At 38.0% G+C, this 17,157-nt stretch overlaps 1 protein-coding gene across 1 annotated transcript in view; it reads left to right on the top strand.

Annotated features, from left to right (window-relative positions):
* Positions 1–17,157, top strand: part of Skap2 (src kinase associated phosphoprotein 2) — a 166,396-nt gene that overhangs the window by 86,678 nt on the left and 62,561 nt on the right. Inside the window, exons 5-6 of the mRNA XM_052173738.1 lie at positions 12,322–12,399; positions 13,279–13,362. Coding sequence (XP_052029698.1) covers positions 12,322–12,399; positions 13,279–13,362 — 162 coding nt within the window. The remainder of the gene's footprint in view (positions 1–12,321; positions 12,400–13,278; positions 13,363–17,157) is intronic.

Genomic DNA, 17,157 nt, shown 5'->3' with positions numbered 1-17,157 from the left:
GGCAGTGAGCATTGTGTGCCTCTGATGGTGAGAGCCAGGACATGGGGATGAGTTTTGAAAATGGTTTTTGATCCTTGTAATTTTGAAATAATTTTGAATAAGCAGTTAGACTATATCTTTTTATGTTAGAGTCTACAATGAAATTAAAATAATTTTTGGATTTGTGTGTGTGTGTGTGTGTGTGTGTGTGTGAGTATGCCTGCCATTGCAAACATTGTCTAAGGACAAAGAAGTTGATTCTCTCTTTTTACAATGTTGACATTGAGGAATTAAACTCAGTTCATCAGCCTAGGTGACAAATGTATCTACCTGCTGAGCCATCTCTGTAGCATTCACAAAGATTTCTTTAGTATTATTTGGTCACTTTTATTTAATATGATGACCACTCTTTCCTTCTTTTCCTACTATTCTTTTTTTTCTTTTCTTTTTTTTTTTTTTTTTTTTGGCTTTTGAGATTTTCCTATACTTAACAAGCCTCAATAGTATTGTTTTTTAATTTTATTTTTAAATTTGGTAGTATTGATTTATTAGCATAGTTAAAAGTACAAAAATACTGTAGTGGCAGTTCAGTAAAAAATGCTTATTACTAAAATATCAATGTAATCCCTGTAAACCTGAAGTTTGAGACTTAAGATGACACACTCTTAGAACATGAAAAACTTTAGTTGATCACACTTATTAAATCTAAAGACTTGCTAATGCCTGAGTCAGAGAGTTAACTCAGTTAAAACACACTAGTGAGACCAGTGTGTTACTTGTTCTCTGTGCATTAGTTTGGGCAAATTGTGTTGCAAGTTTATGAGTTACTTGGGTTTCTGAACATGCAAGTTTGTGTATGCACATGTGCGAGTGCCTGTGTGACTGTGGTGTGTTTATAGGGGGGAAGGTTCTTGTGCTGTGTGTGTCCAGGTGTGTATGCCTGTGTATATGTGAGCAGATGACAGAGGAATGCATCATTGTCCTCCTTTGCCACCTTATTTCTTTGAGGCAGAGTCTGTCCTTCAATCCAAAGCTCAAGTTTTTCAGCTAGGCCATAGCCTGAAAGCTGCACTCAAGTACTGGCATGCAGGTGCTGAGAATTTGAACCCAGGTTCTCATGATGTATAGTGAGCACTCGAAGTACTGAGCCATCTCTCCATCCCCACATAAGGGTCTTCGAAAGAACTTATAGGTTGCTTTACTTGGAAAAGTATACTTACCTTCATTTTTAAAAATTTTGACTGTTTGAAATTATTTTAATTGTATCTAAAACATAGACTATTTATAGACATCACTATTGCTTTAAATAGACCTTTATCTTTCATAGGATCTTTTAGATCTGCCTGTGTATAATATATTCAGATTTTAAACATTTGTGTTTGAGAAGAAATATTATCCATAGGCTAGGTTTTTAGGAGATTCAAAGAAAGCTAAAATATTTCAGTGTATATAAATATATAGTTCATATGATAGATGTGTTTTTTTTAAAAGTTCTACATAACTTAAACTTGGCAATATCATTTGTTTTTTTTTCCATTTGTTTTTTTTGGGGGGGGGGATGTTGTTTTGTCAGTTTTTAGTTTCTTTTTTGAGTACTTGCTCAGACTGGCCTTGAACTCATGGTCCTCCTGTCTTAGATTGAGCAGCCAGAATTGCAGGCACATTACAAGCTCCCAATATTATAATTGTACGAGGGCTTCTGGCATTTCAAAATAGTACCAAATTGCATTGTTGGCTGTTGCCTGTAAGTGGTTTTTAATGTTCAAAGAGTTTTAAGATTTACTCTTCTTAGCTGCTGGCAGGCTTTACTGCTTAGCTAATTTTCTACATATTTTTGACATGGACATACCACCTATAATATTGAACTAGTAGTGTTGCTGTCTTCTTGCTCAACTTCCTTCAGCAAGGCTAATTAGAGCCACTGTCTTGTAGGATTTAGTGATGTCTATAATCCTTTTTATAGCGTATTCAACTCAGTAGCAAATTTATTTTGCCTAATATCTAAAAAAGTTGTGTTGTACTCTTAAAATACTCAATATAACTATCTAGGACACTTAAGCATACAGAGATATCACCTAAAGTGATACACACACACACACACACACACACACACACCTTTATCCTATTCATTATTTAACATTACATATGAATCTGTTACTACTAAATAAGGTTAAACTCATGGTCTTCCTGTCTTTGATAGAGCAGCCAGGATTGTGGGCACATTCTAAACTCACAATATTATAATTATACCAGGGACTGTAATTTAGATTTCTAAATTACAGCGCTGGTATTTAATTATTTTGTAAGCTGATTATTGAACTAAAGCATAATTTGCTCAAAAATGGGGACTCTTGCTGCAGACTGTGAATTAGAAAGTACCCTGAAAGTTCCCATCTCCTTTCCCAATCACTGCTAACTCTCTCTTTCTGTGATGGTCTGGAACCTGGCGCCTTTGCATGCTAGGCCAGCCCTCTGCTGTGGGGACCCTCTGCCATGGTGGTGGAGCATCTCCCTTTCAGTTCCAGGCCAGGCATCATCTCCTGCTGTTCCTCCTCCCACTTCATCCTTAGCTACAGTCTGCGCCCATGCTCCATCTTCCCTGGCTTGAACAAAGTGCAGCAGCCTCCTCTTTCCATGTTTGAAATAACTTGTAGTGTTCTATTTTTTTCTTTCTGAAGTAAATGATCCGTTGACTATTGTCTTGGCGTCTATCCTAAGATTCTCTGTGCTTTTGGCTTTCAGTCAGTCACACACTTTCCTCCCTCCTGGGGTATCTGCAGTCTGTCAGGAGGAATACAGATGTAAGACTTTACTAATAGCTTGGTGCTATCCCACCTAAATTGGATATGACAAGCCAGTTTATATAAAGGAGCTGTTTATGTTGTCTTAAAAAATTGATTTCATTCCATATCTTGGACTGGGAAATAATAATTCTCTAGGCCTAGACTATGCTCTTAATTTGACATGGATTTGCATTTGGTTTGAAGTAGCTCCAATTAAGGTTGCATGGAATATCTCATTTGAAATAACTATTAAAGAAATTTATGTTGGGACTTTAAATATAATTTAATATTTTCCTTAAGAGAGATCAGATCGGGCAGTGGTGGCGCACACCTTTAATCCCAGCACTTGGGAGGCAGAGACAAGCGAATTTCTGAGTTCAAGGCCACCCTGGTCTACAGAGTGAGTTCCAGGACAGCCAGGGCTACACAGAGAAACCCTGTCTCAAAAAACCAAAAAAAAAAAAAAAATTGTGATCAGATTTCTAGAGATCAGTAAATTTTTATTTTACGAATTTATATGTATTTCTGTTATCACAGAATGTTGCATAATATTGGTAATCATTTCTCAGTGTGAAAATGTCTATTTTTCCATCAAAAGCTTTGCATTAACCATTAAAGTCCTTTTCTTTGTGAGATTTTATTCCAGTGTAGTACTTGAAAGATCAGAGATGAGTCACAAATTCACAAGTAAGAACTCTCCCAGCAGCTCTGTACATGTGAGTGAATGTATGTCCTCAGCCAAGAACTCCTGCTTACCACTATGTGCAGGTTATAACAGTGCAGGCTCTATGGATAAACCAGCTCATTCTAGAACCAGGTAGAAGACTTCTCACAGCAAAAGCTGGGATCCATCAGGCCTCAGAGAGTCAAGCACAGGAGGCAGTGGTAAGCCTGTTTGTAAACGTTGTGTTTCTAAATGTTAATTTCAGGTTTCCTCTCTGGAAGGCCAGTGTTTGCTGAGCTTATCCTGTCAGCACTACCTGGTGTCAATTGTCAGGTCATGTTTAGCATGTGGAGATGTATTAATCTGCTTCAGCCAGCACAGTAAGAGGCTGGGATGAACAGAAAGCTCAAGCAGATGAAGAGGGATTAAGTGTGTGTTTTGAACAAACTCTTCAATCACAGAAGCAGTGATTTTACAAAGGATTAGCTGCTGCTTTTATAAATATTGATTACTGATTTGCTACTCAGAATGGAGATGACATAACTTGTGCAGTTGCTGTGGAGTGTGCTGTGTGAAGTGGACATCATTCATATTAATGGATTTGTCACAGGCATAATAGAAACAGACAGATTTATTACCACAGCAGTTGCTAGAACTGTTATGGTTAAGATTGTGTCAGCATATCTATTAAAACTTCAGGATTTTAGAAGTTTACGGCTTAGCTATAAAATTCATTTCCCAGATGGAATTTGGAATACCAGTTAAAGCCTGGCACAAGGTTTAATGCATACTTTCACATGAGTTTGAAGACATTTAAGTTGAGACAGAGAAAAAAGCATAGATCATTTTATTTGTATAAAATAACTTGATTGATACATTTTATTCAAAATGCTTGGGACTAAGAAATGTTTCCATTTTCTTTAATTTCCTATTAGATTTTGCAAAAATTGTACATAAACAATTAGATATTTAGGGACTTGGATTGATCATTTAAGTTTCATATTTACCTTATACACATAACCTGAGGGTAATTTTATACAGTGTTTTTTTTTTCTCCACCTTTGTTCTGAGGTCAAGTGTGGAATTCTCCACATGTAGTATCTTAGCACTCAGAAGTCAACAAATTTAAATTCAATTTTTTGGGGGGGAACAATTTTAAAAAACATTAAAAAGTATCATGGACATTTGTATGGAAATGCTAGAATGAAGTCCATTACTTACATGCTACTCTAAAAAATTAATACAAACAAAGTGAAAATTTTAAGATAGATAAAACAACACTAACAATCATTAGTAAGAATTATCCTTCAGGAATATACATTCTTTGGTCTCTTTAAGGGATAAGGTGGTTTTTTTTCTCAGATACGTTTATTATTACCGTCAGAAAACCTTTTAGTTGAGATTTGTTTCTGTGGGCGAGTGTGCTGAGGGTTTCTGTTAACTGTGGAGGGAGAGAGTCTGCTCCTAGAGGAGTGGCCAGGAAGTTGTTCCTTGTGGGTAAAGTGAGACTTGTGTGGATGTGTGAGGTGTGGATTAACTAAAGACAGCTGGCTCTCTGTACATTCTCACCAAGTGCCTTTGCATTAACAGGCTGACTGTTTCCATGTTGTATCATTGTACTTTAATCCTGTACTTATAAAGTCTCACACATTTATTAGTGTAGTTATCTGGCTCTAGTTTTAATACTTGAAATTACTTAAGATCCTGATATTATTTTCTATTCAAAATTGCATTATGTAATAATATGTAATTCATGATCCCAATAAAGACAATGCTTTTATCTTCCAAACACCCTACTTCCTACAAATAAGAACTGCTAACAGTTTGGGTGTGGTTTTCCTGCATTGGATGGATACATAAAATACAGAAGAACCTTTATTTCACATTGAAAAATATCAATGTCAGTTTATGTGTTCTCCTGCTTTGTTTATCACTCAAATATTAGGGAATCTCTTAGATCTTTCTATATTTTTATCTGTCTAGTTTGGTTTTATTGAAAATGGTTTTACATTTTAAGTAAATTATACACTCCTTCTAGACAGGCATTTTCATTTTTTTCTGCCACAGAGGTGTTTCTGTTGTGGCACATATTAGGTGCTATGATCTATTTTGTAGGATAAGATGGTTGAGTTCTTAGAGGTTTTAATCCACAGACATCAGTCACTAAGGAGGTCTCTTACACCCTCTCCACTGTTGACAGGTCTTGCTAGCCTCATAAGTTAGCTGGTAGAATTCCATGTTGTTTAGCTGGACATGCTTGGTTGTCCATTGAGTATTATTAGCAAGCACCATGTCCCAGGTGCTAAGCCATGGCATTTGTAACTTCTGAACATCTGGAGTAAACTCGGCAGTGAAGGTGGGGAACAGTTGGATAGCAAATGACTGCACTGACGTCTGTTCTCATTTCCAGTTGCTTTGCTTCTAATTCTTGACCTCCTTTTCTGTTGGTTTATTTATTATTCTTAGATATCTGCAAGAGTTCACGTGGTAGCCATTAAAGTATTTTTCCCCAAAACATTTTCTGAAAAAAGTCATCATTTGATAAACTAATGGTTTTACCAGTTACTTCTGTGAGGATTATTAAAAATCCTACCTGGTTTCTTAGATTGGTAACAGATAATTGGACCAAATATTGAATTGCCATAGCAGCATCCTCTGAAGAATTTGTACATTTTTTTAAAAATTTGATGTGTTTTTACATTTCAGTGTTCATTAGAACTTGATTGCACAAAATTTAAACCTGTTTATATGGAGGCGTAATTTAGTTGATTGATTTAATTAATGACTTTATATTAAGAACATGAAAAGCTTACTATTTACCTAAATTTATGTAACTTCTACTTTTATTGAGACTATGTATCATGGTCCATTCAGACATGATTTAATTACAGTCAAAATCTTGGAAAAAAATATATAAAAGAATATTTTGTCCACCATTGTTCTTTGTTGTTTTGGAATAAATCATGGTCCATGTATATGCATGGGTTTGAGTAGGTGCATATTATTTGGGTTTTTAAGAGACTTGTGAGTGGTTGGACTGTGCTGGTTCCTCCAGTGTTTTCCCAGAGGAGTCTCAGAGCTACCTCAGCATGAGGGTCAAGTGAGGCGGAACAGCACTGTAGACATGAAGCCACGCTGATGTCACTTAGCATGCTGTTGGCACATACTGCGTCTTGTGGAAGTTTTATCTTATTTTTACTGAAGAGTTAAACCTAAATGATGAAATTGTTCTGCTAACAATAACTCTTAACCAGAAGAGCTCGTAGGTGATGGGGTCATGTCAGCTCTGGAAGCCCCAAAGGAAGGTAGTCCACACAGTAGACATAACATTCATGGTTTCTCATGACCTCCTTGGGATAAATACCATTGTCTGTATTTGGAATTTGATATGTAATTAATTTTAAGAACTATGCCAAAATTAATTCACCCAAAATAGACACTTTTAGGACTGTATCTTCTGCTTAAATTTCTTTTTCTGTTTTTTTTTTGCTTTATGTTAGTAGCTATAAAGTTTAAAACTGATTGGAGCTAGGTGGCGGTACACAACTGTAATCCCAGTGTTTAGGAGGCTGAGGCAGGAGAATCTGGAGTTTGAGGCATCAGCCTTGGGCTTGGGCTGGAAGGTAACTTTAAGGTCACATGGAGCACATCCTAAGCTGACACACTGAGGCTGACGCACAGCTGCAGTACAGTGTCACTGTCTTTACCATCATTGTAAGGAGGCAGAGAGTGTGAGCCTGGCCCTTGGCTTTTCCAACCTGACTGTCCTTTCCAGCTGTTTCAGACTTTCCTTCTGAGCTTCATGGCTCTTCATCAGTTCAGTAGCACCTAATCATGAACATATCAAAGAAAGGACTGTAACTGCGTCCCTTGTCCCATCATAGTGTCTGGTGTGTGTTTTGGGTGTTTCAAAGTGTTTGATTAGTGAATAAGCAGATGTATGTAACTGGATGCTTAATGCTTGTTTTATGTCTCTGTCTGTCTGTCTGTCTCTCTCTCTGTCTGTCTCTCTTTCTCTCAGGTATAATAAAAGTTTATAAAATTATTCTTTTTACTCAAAGGTAATCTATAAAACTCACCACTTGCACTATTATCTGTATGCCATCTAATTCTCCTGTGTTTTTAGAATGTATGATTGCAGAACTGCATTTATTATCTTCTTATCAATTTTCTTTCTAGTTTGTGTTGAATGTTTTAGAACATTTTCTACAAATCCCATGAACAAGAGTTTAGAAGATGTGTTTTTTTTTTTTTTTTTATTATTTTTCATTACGTGATGATGGCAGTGTCTGGGTGCACATGTGGGGGGTGATCTTAGAGGCTAAAGCTATCAGGTGCTCTGGAACTAGAGTTGCAGGCAATTATGAGCTGCTGTGTAGGCTCTTCTGCAAGGTCAGTACATGCCATAGCTGCTGAACTGCCTCTAGCCCTACTATTAAAAAGATCTTTAACTTAGTTTCTTCAAAAATTATTTATATCAGAAATATATATTAAATTTTTATTCTTTATGATTATTTGTATGTGTATGTGTGTGAGAGAGACAGAAAGAGACAGACAGACAGCTGTGGAGATGGACTGATGTTGCAGCATATGTGTGGAGGCTCTGGAGCACATTGCCCAGTTGGTTCTCTCCTGCTGTGGCTTTTGTGGCTCAAACTTAGCTTGTCAGGTCTTTGCAACAAACTCCTCTATTCACTGAGCTTGTTTACCAGCCCCTAAATTCATTTCTTAAGCTATTCAGTATAATACAGTTTATATAGAACTGAATCTGTGTGTCTTAAAGAAGTGCGTCTGAGGCACAGGCTGTGGCTCGGTGGCTAAAAGTCTAGTGAGAAAGTCAAGACTGCAGCCTACTGTTATAAAGTACCATATAAACTCTGCATTGAGCTAGTCCTATACATGGCTGCTAACAGGCATCCCTTTTAAAGGCCAGGTTAGAATAGGAAGTGAGCTTATGCTAGGCTTTGGTTTCTAGGTCCTAGGAAAACACTGCCAAACAGCATCTGTTCTCATATTGAAGGTTTTGTAGGTATTCTCTATTAAACTGCTGTTCTATGGCTAGTAATGCTTTATAATTCTTTCAGTTGCATAACTACACTGAAAAGCTTTGACATTAGATGAGACTCAGGAAAGTGCTATCATCTGTTCATATGAGACACACATATGCTTCAAAGTTTTGCAGGTTAGCCAAGAATAGTTATACTTCTAAATTCATACTTGTAATTCTAGTGCTAAGGAGGCTAAGACAGGAGAGCTCTTGGAATCTCAAGGATAGTCACTGATTCGAGGCTTCAAAAGGAGATCCTATCTCAAAAAACAAAACAGGTTGTTGGTGGCTTATACCTTTAATTCCAGCACTCATGAGGCAGAGGCAGGCCTGATCTACAGGTCTACCAAGTTCCAGTTTAGCCAGGACTGTATAGTGGCACCTTGACTCAAAGCAAAACAAAAACCACCCACAAATTTTATGATCTAAGATTGACCTGCCTCATAAAGCTTTGTTGACTAATTGCTGATCTGTCTTGTATTAAGGTCATCTCCATCCAGCCTTAGATTATAAATGTAACGGAACTGTGAATTGACAAGTAAGAATGCATTCACTGTACCACTGCATCGGCTGAGTTGTAGAGGATGCAGCCTTTGACTTACGCAGCAATGTGAGAAGATGCCAGAATCCCCCGGGGACTGGAATTACTGAGGGTCGTGAGCACTTCTGAGGCTGCTTCCAAAGAAAAGTTAGACAAGTAAACTCAGATGGATGAGTAGGAGAGTGTTCTCAATGTGAACTGAGGCAGAGGACTCAGAAACATGAAGTAGTCTCATATGATGGACATCAGATATGAAAAAAGTGTTAAGAGGGTAGCTTTTCTTAAAATGAACGTATTTACCAAAGGTCTGGACCTAATTTCAGACTCAACATGAGAATTAAGAAGAGGTAAAAGGAAATACTATCTCCCTCAATTTGGGAACTCTACACAACTAAAGGTGGAAACAAAGAATTTAAGGATAAGTTTTTATTTACAAGTCATTTACTTTCTTAGATTTGTTTGTTTGTTCTGATATTGTTTCCCTGACTGCTTCCTTGATAGGCTTGTTGTTGGTGTACAGGGAGGTCACTGATTTTTGTGTGTTCATTTTGTATCCTACTACTTTGCTACAATTTATCTGCGGTAGGGGTTTCTGATGGAGAATTCTATGCATAGAAGCTATCTTCTGCAGACCAGGACACTTTGACTTCTTCCTTACCTGCTTTGTGCCCCGTTCATCTCCCTCGGACTTGGAGTGCTATATTGAACAGGACAGGAGAGAGAGAGAAAGGACTGCCTTGTTTTGTTCCTGATTTTAGTAGAATGCTTTGAGGTTTTTCTCTGTTTAGCAAGATGCTGGTTATGGGACTACTGTGTATTGTTCTTTTTATGTTGAGATGTGTCCCCTTTATCCATAGATTCTCTGGTACTTTTATCATGAAGAGATGTTGGATTTTGTCAGAAGCCTTTCCTGAATCTAAATGAGTTGATCATGTGGTCTCCGTCCTTGAATCTATTTATGTGGTGGATTACATTTATTGATTTACACATATTGAACTATCCCTGCATCTCTTGGATAAAGCTGACTTGATCATGGTGGATAATCTTTGCAATGTGTTCTTGAATTAGGTTTAAATCTTTGAGAATTTTTTCATCTATATTCATCAGAGGGACTGGCCTGTAATCTCTGTTCCTCCCTCCCCCGTTTTGTTTACTACAACAAAACACTGTTTTCCAGACTGACAGGGAAGTTGCATATATGAACTCAACAGTTGTGACTTTGTGCCAAGACCTGCATGGGCTCAAGCCAGACAAAATCCTACCACTAGGATTGGGTAGGGGCAGCGAACGCAAAAATCCCACCCCCAGCTGAGGAGCTATCAACCATTGATAGCCTCAGGTATAGAGAAAGTAGGTTTTCTTTAAGGGTGTGGCTCCTGGTTGGTCTGGCATACTCTAGGACAAGTCCCACAATCAGGAATATGTAGGCAGCACAAATTGGACTTGATATTTTAAATAAAAAAAACAAAAAGGGAGAGGTATAGGTGGGTTTGGGAGGAAATGGGAGGGGATGGAATATCATCATATGTTGTATGAAATTCTCAAAGAATTAATAAAAATATTATTTTAATAAAAGATTTTGATAAGCCCATCAGTACTTTATTAGTGTTCAGGGATGGAGGGAAATTGATTAACTGTTGAGTTTATTCTTCACTATTTTCATTTCGAGGATAAAGTCCCATCATGTGGTGACGTAGTATTTGACTAGACCAAGGTTTGACTCGGAGTGACAGATCACAAGAGCAAAGAGCAGCCTCTACAGCCATCCCTTCCCCTTCCCAGCGTAAACAGGAAGGACCTGTCAGTGCTATGAAAGTGGCAGGAAGACTATGCTAGCTCAAAGGCATGGTGTTCCTGGCGAAGACGGAATACATGGCAAGTAAAAAAATGAAAACTAGTCAGCAAAGGAGGGGCTCAGAAGCCTAGCAGGAACTCTGCATGATGTCAAGCCTGAACAACTATAAAAAACTTGTTAATGGTAAAATAGTAAAAAAGGTTTTAGACTCCTACAAGTCCAGTATTGAAATTGGCGGCCTCTAACCTGCTCATAAGAAATAAGAGACTCTATTGTGGAATGTCTTTGAATAACTATGATCCCTTGACCCTGTTCATTCAAGAAACCAAATGAGAAGCTAATTGTAAAACTAACAGGTTAGAACTTCTGTTGATTTTTAATTCATATTTAAAGCTTTTTAAAAATTGCTGTAATCCAGGATAGATTTTTGTTGAGGGTAAGCTGTATAGAAGGAAACAAAGTGACCATTTGCTCTACAGCATGTTTGGTTCAGCCTTCTTACCATTAGATGGTCCCTAGCTCCGCAATTTTTAAATTCGCATTGCATTAGAACTAGTGTAAAGGAGCCCGAATCTAGTTGTTGTCCGAATGCTTCTGAGGTACCACTGCCTGACCTGTCCGAGGGGCTTTACATCAAGAGTGCAAGTTGTAGTGTAGAAGATGCCCCAGTCCTTGCTTATTACCTTGCTGGGTATTAGGTGTTTTTATGTTGGACGTACTGGAGCATGTCACCGTGTCCAGCAACAGGATGTTAGTTATACTGGCTAATATTTGATTTGCTTTAGAAAAGCGGGATTGTCGTAATAAATAAGTAAATAGATAAATACCCATTAAAAATAGTTCAATTTCTTAAGAATACCAGAAGCTTGTGGCCTTTTAACTAATCCCCTGTGGTAATTTTCTATATATAAATAAAGTAGCCTAAATACAAGTTAATTTTTTCTTCGTGCCCTTAGTTAAGATGTAATTTCTTCATTTATTGTTTTCATTTAAGAAAAGGACATTGTTTTAACTAGTTTAAAAATAACAGTAACTCATATTCTGTGCAGTTGCCAAATCAGTCTCTCCGAGAGATGGTTCTCTGGTGTAAGGCAGATATCCTCTGTTGCTGTCTATATAGAGCTGTATAGCAGTAGTTTTCCTTTCTTGATGGCTATCATTTCTGCATCTAGAGAACCTCTGTCCTTTAGTCGAACCTCTCTATCTGGGATTTGTTGGGTTTATTTGTTATAGCTCTGTTTATTGAATATGTATTGGAAATATCACCCATCTGAGATAATCAGCTGCAGGATATGCTGCATTTGTATTTAGGAGCATGAACATTCTTTTTCCTTCTTACTTGAGATTTACAAGAGGAGAAGGGAGTCTATGGGATGGATTTGAAGTAAGGTTGTTATATCTGATTTGAGTAATTGCAGTAATTAAAAGTACATTGAATGTAATGAGTTGATGTCAGCATGGATTCTCCAGAGTGAATTACCCACTGATTTTTCTTTCCCTTACTTTCCACAGGAAACCAATTTCCTCCCATTGCAGCCCAGGACCTTCCTTTTGTCATAAAGGCTGGTTACCTGGAAAAACGCAGAAAAGGTGAGCTAAAGGGCCAGCAAAAAGGCTAAAGCTGGTTGGTTTGTTTGCTTTCCATCTTAAGATAAGACATGTTTGTGGCATACTCATGGAAGCAGTGTTCTCTTTAGGCAGTTGATGTAAGGAAATGTTGAAAACCTTATCCAAACATGAAATACCAGCTTTACATAGTTTGTACTAGCAGAGCATTATAGTCTGGCTTTCAGTGCAGCCCGGGGCATTTGTAAACAATTCTGGGGCGGTGCCATACATCTTGCAGGAAAGCTTCAGGCCATGACTGTCCTCAAGGTCGGAGTTTCTCACAAGTAACTGGACCAGTGTCCATAGCCTGCTGTGGTTCAGATCAGCTCATGTGTTGTCTGTTACCTGTTGCAGTGTCCCTCTCCACTGGCCTTGGTAATTGGGACTCGACCAGGCGGTCTCCTTTCAGCACAAGCATAAAATTAATCGGAGTGGGGGTGGTTATGATCTGGGAATGCAAGCATCTTTATTACCAGGCAGCTTCACATAGCTTGTCGCTGCAGACCTTCTGATCACGTTCCACATGTACTGCTTATTTTTAAAAATCTTTTAAGCTGAAATTTCAAGCTGAAAGAGGTAGTAGAAATAAATGATCCAAGTCAACCCTTCCTTCCCTTTCCCTTTTATGACAAATTTGAGAATGAGACTCCATGGGTCAATTATATCAAGAATGTGCATTCTGGTACCTTCCTGAGACTGTGTAGAGAAGGTTTGGTGACCAGACAGTGAACACCACTGTAAGGGATGAGAGCTACACATCAATGTCGGAGGTCAAAGGAAGCTCAGGGATGGTTTTAGCGTCCTTTCCGTCTTGTGGCGAGGAAGTGTAACTAACGTGCTCATTTCTCCCACTTTCGGCAGATCACAGCTTTCTGGGGTTTGAATGGCAGAAGCGGTGGTGTGCTCTCAGCAAAACAGTATTCTACTATTACGGGAGTGACAAAGGTAGCGTTGGCACTTGTTTACGGCAGTTCCCATTGAATGAGTTTGCCATCATTTTCCTACAGAATGAACTGAAGACAATATGGAGAACAAACTGAGAATTTTTGAGAATTATAGCTTAAGACTAATTTATATTATCTTTTATTATTTGACAAATGTTGTCAATTGCAGACTGCCCTAAAATTTAACACACTTATGTTTTTATGAATTATAAAAGAAAGTAAAATAATTTTCACTCATACAGCTTTTCACCCTAGTAAATATTTATCATCTGGGCTACAGTTGTAGAACTGGAGAAAGATGAGGACCATGATGACATGAGATAAAAGTTTTTGCAGACAGGAAAAATAGTAAATTTATTTTAGATAAAATTTAATGGATACATAATTTTCTAGCCCGACTTTACAGATGCTAACAGCAAAAGCAAATGTGTCCTGTCCTGAGGTTGCTGTACTCTGGACCCTGTCTGAGCAGTTTATCTGCCTGCCTAAGTGAGCCAACTAGCATGACTTGTTCACTTATAACGTTTTATTAGCATATATTAATTATTATATATATAACTACCCCAACCATGTGGCTCGGGCCATGGTTTTGCAGTTTCCCATGGGTTTGAGGTCCTGATCCTGGGTGTTGCTGAGCCGCCGTTGCTCCCCTCCTCACTGCTCCTTTCTACCTTCACATCTCTCCTTCCTCCCTCTCTCCCTCCCTTCCCCTCCCCTTCCCTCTGTTTTCCTTGTCCTTCTTTTTGACGAGTGAGTTTCATTAGGTTACAGCAGCATGTTGGATACACCACTGAAAGAAATCTCCCTCCCTCCCATCACCCATGAGCCGCATGTGACTCCTTGGGAAGCAGAGTCCTCTGAGCTCCTCGGCTTCTGTGTGCATATCACATGCCCAGGGCTTGTGCATTATCTCTCTCATTTATCTCAGTGTTAGGAAAACAAAGGGCTGAGAGGCTGAGTTTGTGCGACATCCATTCTCAGAGCAGTAAAAGGCAGGCCCATATTTATTGCTCAGGTTTCACTATTAACCCTCTTATCTCTCATACTTTAGACTTCGTTTATTAACTAATGCACATTTTAGTAATAGCATAATTTTAGCTCTTATTTGAATATGTTAATTTGTAAAATCTATATATTTCTAGTTTTGCCTTTTTCCAAGGGAAAGCAGATCAGAAGATGAATATTCTAAAATAGACATCATTGCTCATAGAGATATGAAATAGCCAACATGGTATACTTGGTTAAAATTGTATTATGAAACCATTGTTTTATATAATGAATATGCAATAATAAAATTTTTACAAATAAAATACACACATATATACAATTTATGTATATTTATTTTACATAAAACAAAAAAATTAGTGAAAAAATGTCTCAAATAAGTACTCTGTCCTTAGATAACACAAGTAGAAATGAAATATGTAATAGTCACTTAAAGAAAAAGGGATAAAATCCCAATGCCACTGAGCATTATTTTTCCCATGGAATTGTTATTTATAAGTGTGGGTTGTAAATTTGTTTTATTTATCATTTATACTTAGAGAATTTATTAGAACAATATGCAGATGAAATTATTGTATCTCAGACAAATTTGAAATTTTACACAATGCTGGAAGTTGGTCTTCCATTTTGGTTGGTGGGTTTAATGACTTGAATTGAACGGCCATTTTGGATCCTGTCACTAATATGTTCCATGTTGTGAAGACGCCTGTGAGCTGGTCACAGCACATGCCCTTCCCCTCCTGCTGCGACCAAGTCAATGATGGTGCCAGAAAACTCAAGTCTGAATTCAGTTACAATCAGCACAGATCACAGTGTGAGCTGCCATTATAGAGATGTGGTTTTCTACACTATTATGAGTTTTGATCAGAATCTTACCATTTCTCAAAAAAAGTCCTTTCCTACCAGACCTAGAAAAGGACTTTTCAAATGCTTGTGACTTTGGCTCAGCTAAACTTCTCATTTCTATGCCCCAAGGCTCTGTGATTAAGGATGTCAGTGTTAGTTCAGAGACATCAAGTCTTCTCAAACCCAAAGGAGTTTTCTCCAGAGGCCAACATTCTATAAAGAAATTCTGGCTCACATTGTTGAGATAGTAAGTTGTCATTCCTGTTCATATTGCTAGACCTTATGATGCTGTCATCCTTAGTATTTTCCTTTTTTTCCACGCTCTGGGGTCCACTTAGTTCCCTCAGCTGTTTGTATTTCAAAAGTTAGTGTTGCCATGTCCACTACTGTGTTGATGCTTAAAGACCTGACCTGGTTTTGCACTGCCCATTGCTGTGCCTTCCCACGGTGCCAGGTCTGTTTGCAGTGTGCTGCCCACTGCTGCCACTTTATCTTTTTTTCAGGAAAACATATCAAATAACATTTTAATTTTCTTTTGTATAATCAAGTAGCTGATTATTGTGCATATGAACCATTACCTAAACCTTGGAAAGAGCTGTTTAGATATATGAAAACTGTAAGCCTCCAAGTAAGTAGGATTGAGATAAATGGTTCATAGAGGCACAAGGCAGGCTTGATACCACTCACGAGGTTAAACCATACTTCATTACTGTTATGACATGTACATAGCTCACCTTTTCTACCTATTGTGCGTGCCAAAAACCATATTGACCTATCAAAGTAGTAATGGCTTAGAAAGAGTACTGCCATCCTCCAGGGTATGTAATGCACTTACCTCTGTACCCATAAATATTGTCTGTATTTATTATTCATAGCCATTCAGGTCCTTAAGTAACAAGTACATATAGTAGATGTTTTATCACTTTGTGAAGTCCCATCCATCCTTTCATCTCTCTTTGCCTGTGATTGTCATGGGTCTCATCTGTCAAGCGTTCTACATTCTAGATATTCAGATTCCCATCGAGATATCCATTCATTCACTTACTCATTTATTCACATTTTTATTTGGTAAATAGTTTTAGATAGTTGATATAATAAATAGAATCCAAAGATCCTTAGAGATAATCACTGCTTGAGTTGTGTGAGTATCAATGAGAAAAAGATATGAGGCTATGAGAATGGATAGGAGCTAGGCAAATAGATATAAATTCAGTGAGGTATAATGAGTAATTTAAATTAAGTACCTTTGGATCACAAAGGAAGAGGACACTAACTGCTAGGAGCCTTTGGGGAAGCTTCCTGTGATAAGGGCATCTTATTGGGCCATAAAGAATAAAAACAAGTTTACTGGGTAAAGGCCATAATTTTAACTATGTGTTTGTCCAAAATGTGTATTTGGAGCCACTTCCAAGAAGGTGGTGTTAGGATGTAGGGCATGTAACAGTGACTGGACCATGAGGGCTTTATGCTCATGAATGACCCAGTAAAAATGCTCAATTGAGCTCTGAAATGCCTCGTTTGTGCTTCTGCCTGGCAAGGCCACAGTGTCTCTGCTCTGGAGAATGCAGCAGCACAGTATCCACCTGCAACAGAGGGAAGACTCCTGCAAGTCCTGCTGGCATCTTGATCTTGGCTTCTAATCCGCTAGGACTTTGTAAAGTACATTTCTGGTGTTCATAAATTACCTGGTAATGGGTGTCTCAGTAGTGCAGATGGACTAAGGAAACACGGGGTAAAATTAATATTTCAGGTGAGAGAAAAAGCATAAATTCAGTGCTGTGAAAGCCCATGGATAAGATCAATATGGGGAGCCACGCTGAGACAGAAGGAAGAAGGAAGGAACTGCATTAGATTAAAGATGCAGAACAGGTTGGTAAGCCTTCCAAGATTCTGACAATAAGGCTTCTCTAAGGATTTTACTTTAGTGTGGACTTTTAGGCAGAAA

Source organism: Apodemus sylvaticus, chromosome 2 (assembly GCF_947179515.1).
Source record: "Apodemus sylvaticus chromosome 2, mApoSyl1.1, whole genome shotgun sequence".
Lineage (NCBI taxonomy): Eukaryota > Metazoa > Chordata > Mammalia > Rodentia > Muridae > Apodemus > Apodemus sylvaticus.
Note: the sequence above shows the minus strand (reverse complement) of the source record. Positions and strands in the feature narration are given on the sequence as shown.